This window comes from Myotis davidii, unplaced genomic scaffold, assembly GCF_000327345.1.
Source record: "Myotis davidii unplaced genomic scaffold, ASM32734v1 scaffold72, whole genome shotgun sequence".
Taxonomy (NCBI): domain Eukaryota; kingdom Metazoa; phylum Chordata; class Mammalia; order Chiroptera; family Vespertilionidae; genus Myotis; species Myotis davidii.
In genome coordinates this window covers 162,432-166,096 of record NW_006284618.1, presented here as the reverse complement: position 1 = coordinate 166,096, position 3,665 = coordinate 162,432, and the positions used below count along the sequence as shown (strand labels likewise).

At 42.8% G+C, this 3,665-nt stretch overlaps 1 protein-coding gene across 1 annotated transcript in view; it reads left to right on the top strand.

The window, feature by feature from the left end:
• Positions 1 to 1,928, top strand: part of SHTN1 (shootin 1) — a 95,398-nt gene extending 93,470 nt beyond the window's left edge. Inside the window, exon 17 of the mRNA XM_006754949.2 lies at positions 159 to 1,928. Within this exon, the coding sequence (XP_006755012.1) occupies positions 159 to 381 (223 nt within the window). The 3' untranslated portion in view covers positions 382 to 1,928. The remainder of the gene's footprint in view (positions 1 to 158) is intronic.
• The last annotated feature ends 1,737 nt before the right edge of the window (positions 1,929 to 3,665 follow it).

Below are 3,665 nucleotides of genomic sequence, written 5' to 3'. Positions count from 1 at the left end.
TGTAAAAGGCTGGCACCTCAAAGACCACTTTGTGCGCATGTTGCTTAGACTTAGAACGTCTTGGGGTGTTTTTTGTTCGTCTGAATCCAGGAGTAGGAAAGACAAATCGTTTTCCCTCTGCTTTTAATTATTTTGTTGTTTAACTCTTCATCCCCTAGGCCTCCCAGTGACCCGGGATGGAGGAGACAATACATTGGCAGTGAAAACAAAGCCGAACCAGTTGTAGTTTTAGACCCTGTTTCCACACATGAACCCCAAACCAAAGACCAGGGTACCGAACAAGATCCAACTCCATGCAGGGATGATGACGGCGAAATTAAAACAGAATATAAAGAAGACAGTGCTGAAAAAATGAGAGACACAGACAGCTCCAGCTGCTGATCCTTGAGCCAGAAGGTGACATGAGGAGAAGTCCGTTTCAATGAGCACATGTTTAGTTCTAGAGACATTCTGTTCTTGTCCCTGGATTCAGAAAGCAGGCTCTTCTCTGATGTCACTTTTGTAAGTAGTTCGCCTATCAATATACTAGTAAGTAAGCTGTTTAGCAAAATGCACATTCTATGTAGTTTTTTATATTCATAGGGATAAGGTGTTGTTGTTTTTTCCTAATTACTGTATGAAATGTGACTTCTTTTAGAAGGCTACAGAAAATTCAGATGTTTCTATCCTTTTTATTAATGTACATACCACTATTCAAAAGTCATGCTGAAAGTTTGTAGGGCTGTGGATAATTGGATAAACAGAACCAAACAATTTGAGGTGATTTAAAAAGCCCTCAAATGAGCTGTTTTTTGTTTTTTGTTTTTTTTTTATCCAATTCTCTTTGATGGAGAAACCGCAGTAGCATGGGAATTGTTAGGTACTGTGGCATGCAAGTTACTTGCTAGGATATACTGAGATAAACTTGAAGTTCAGGAGCTGGCGTCATACCAGTGGCCCCATAATCAGTGTTAATTATGCACACTGTTACCTATGGGATGAAAATACATGCTGAAGATTGAGTCCAAAACCTCCCAAGGTCTTCGGTGGGCATGCGCTGGTGGCCCGAGTGCAGAATCGAGGTGCAGTCCAGTCCTTGAATGTAACAGAGTCTTATCTTGGTAAACCCTCTGCTCTGTGCTATAAGTTCACTGTGTTTTCTCATGTACTCATGGGGCACAGGTACCATATTTCATCACAGTTCTTAACATACAGTGAAGAGCAGCGACAAGCAGACAATTTCCTTTACTGCTGTTCTACATTACACAGGTTTGTTGTTTTTTGTTGTTGTTGTTGTAAGAAATTAAGTGGTAGTTAGTCTCTAAAAATACAATATTTCAGTCTACCACAGTGAATAAATAGAAATGTAATCAGGGATTAAAAACACACACACGTATGCAGCTTTTCAAAGCTGATTGTTTCAAAATTGGTGTTTATTTAAAATAAGTGGTCATGTACTTGAATGCATTTTTTTTACGACAGTGATTCAGTAATGGTAATTTTGCTATTAAAGGAAGTGAAAGGTTTCGTTTTGTTAGCCGAGCTCAGCATGTAGCTGTCAGGTCTTGCTCACCTAAGGGCAAGAGAAAATGATAGTAATAATTGCAGTAGTTGTATTGTACTTGATTTTTGCACGTGTGCTAAGGATAGGCTTGAAGAGGCAGGCAGGCAGGTACGCGTCCTTCCTCGATTTGGACACAATGATCTTCCTGTCGGTTCGTTATGCTTGACTGTTGCCGTGTTCTTCCCGGGACGACTTTACAGTTACTCAGCAGTTCACTCCTGGGAAATGGAAGTGATGTTTTCCACTGTAACGCTCATGAACGGGAGGCTGCTGTTGTGTGATGTACTCACTAACTGCATTCATTCACCTAAACCAGTTCTGTTCTGCTGTGATTGGAGCCCTCCTCACCCCACTTATTAAAAAGCACCCGCAGATTCCCACTAAACGTCACTTGTGGTTATTGACATGTTTGGTTCAGTTCCCCAAATCGGACATTCTTTAAAAGGAAATGACAGGAGCGCTGATCACGTCCGTAATTTTTAATAACTCACAAAGTGGTGTATTCTGAGGACTGTATTCCCTGTTGCTTCGTGCTGTCCTCCCTCCTGTGTCTGTCATCAGCCCACAGGGGCGTGTTATCACATTTAGCACCAGGAGGATGTGTGCTCCGTTCCCTGGTTCATCACACACGTGACGGAATGGCGTCGTTATAGAAGCAGCCTCGCTTCAGGGTCAGAAGTGACTACGTGGTGGGATGCATTAGGCCAGGCAGCAGGCAGTAACTGGTATTTTTATTGTTCCTGCCTTTTCTTTTCTTTTTTTTATCCTCACCCGAGGATCTATTTCCATTGATTTTCAGAGAGAGTGGAAGAGAGAGGGAAACACATAGATTGGTTGCCTCCTGCACGCATCCCAACCAGGGCCCAGGAGCCTACACCTGAGGTATGTGCTCTTGACTGGAATCGAACCCGGGACCCTTCGGTGCGCAGACCAGCTAGGGCAGGAGTGTTCTTGCCTTTTCTAAGCTCCTTACTTTCTTTCGCCGTGGTCACAGTCATTTAAAATTAATTTGATATGAAGATATTTGATGTAGGATTTTATTCACCTTTCTCTGCCTACAGTTTTTCCCTTTCCACGTCAGTTTTTAGGAAAGTTTGCCCCTGCTGTGGTGTCGTTGTCAGCAAGCAGTTAGGCGGGGGTGGGAGACCTGGGAAGACTGGTGCTTGTGTCTTCAAGGCACGCTCGTAGCTCTTTGCATAAAAAAAGTATAGATACCCTACATAGGCTATTGTACAATTGGAAGGGGCAGTGCAGTTATGCATCTTAACAGTAAGATGTTGGAAATGGAGTAGTACAGGCAAAGATCACTGTTTATCTTTCCAGACAATTTGAAGGTTGTCTGTCAGGTCAATGATAGTCCATATCACAGAATCTTACAAAACAAAGTTTGGATGATATTCCTAAATGCACACTATACATGTGCAATCACTTCAATCATGGGACAACTTGAGCTTCTGTGGAACTAAGTGGGGGAGGGTGGATGGCCGTCCATCATCATCATCACTGACCTTGGGAGGGTCACCGAGCAGTCCCCACTTTAGGGCTGGATGGAAGTTTCTTCCGCGCACTGACCTTTCCCAGTCCCTCTGTCGTTTCTCAAAATGGGACATGACTAGTTTTTTTCACCTCTTTTATAGTTGGTATCTTAAAGATGATCTATATGCTCTATATCTAATAAATATAGACAGAGAAAACAGAAACAGTGCTTATCACTTTAAAAAAAATTTTAAGTTAAAATGCTACCTACCCACTGGTGGCCCCAGTCCTCAAGTGTGGTCAAGGTGAATGGGCTGCGCTCTGTGCTGAAATTAAAGTGCTGATCGGGGTGAGGTCATCAATCACCTCATTGGTTCACTTTATTTAACTGTTTACTTAGTTATACATTTTTTCTCTGGTTTCAGTCATCCAATTATAACTTGTATCATAGTTCCACGGCATGCTCTTATATGATCTCCCATGTTTCATGCGTGTATTTGTGTGCATACCCATGTACATGTGCAAAGGCTATGTGAACACCCAGTCTGTTCCTCCTGCCTTTAAGATGGACTTTCCCTCCAGTTTCTCAGATGCCCTGTTGGCTGTAAGCAGCAGGAGAGGGGGTAGCAACCACAGCCTGGACGCT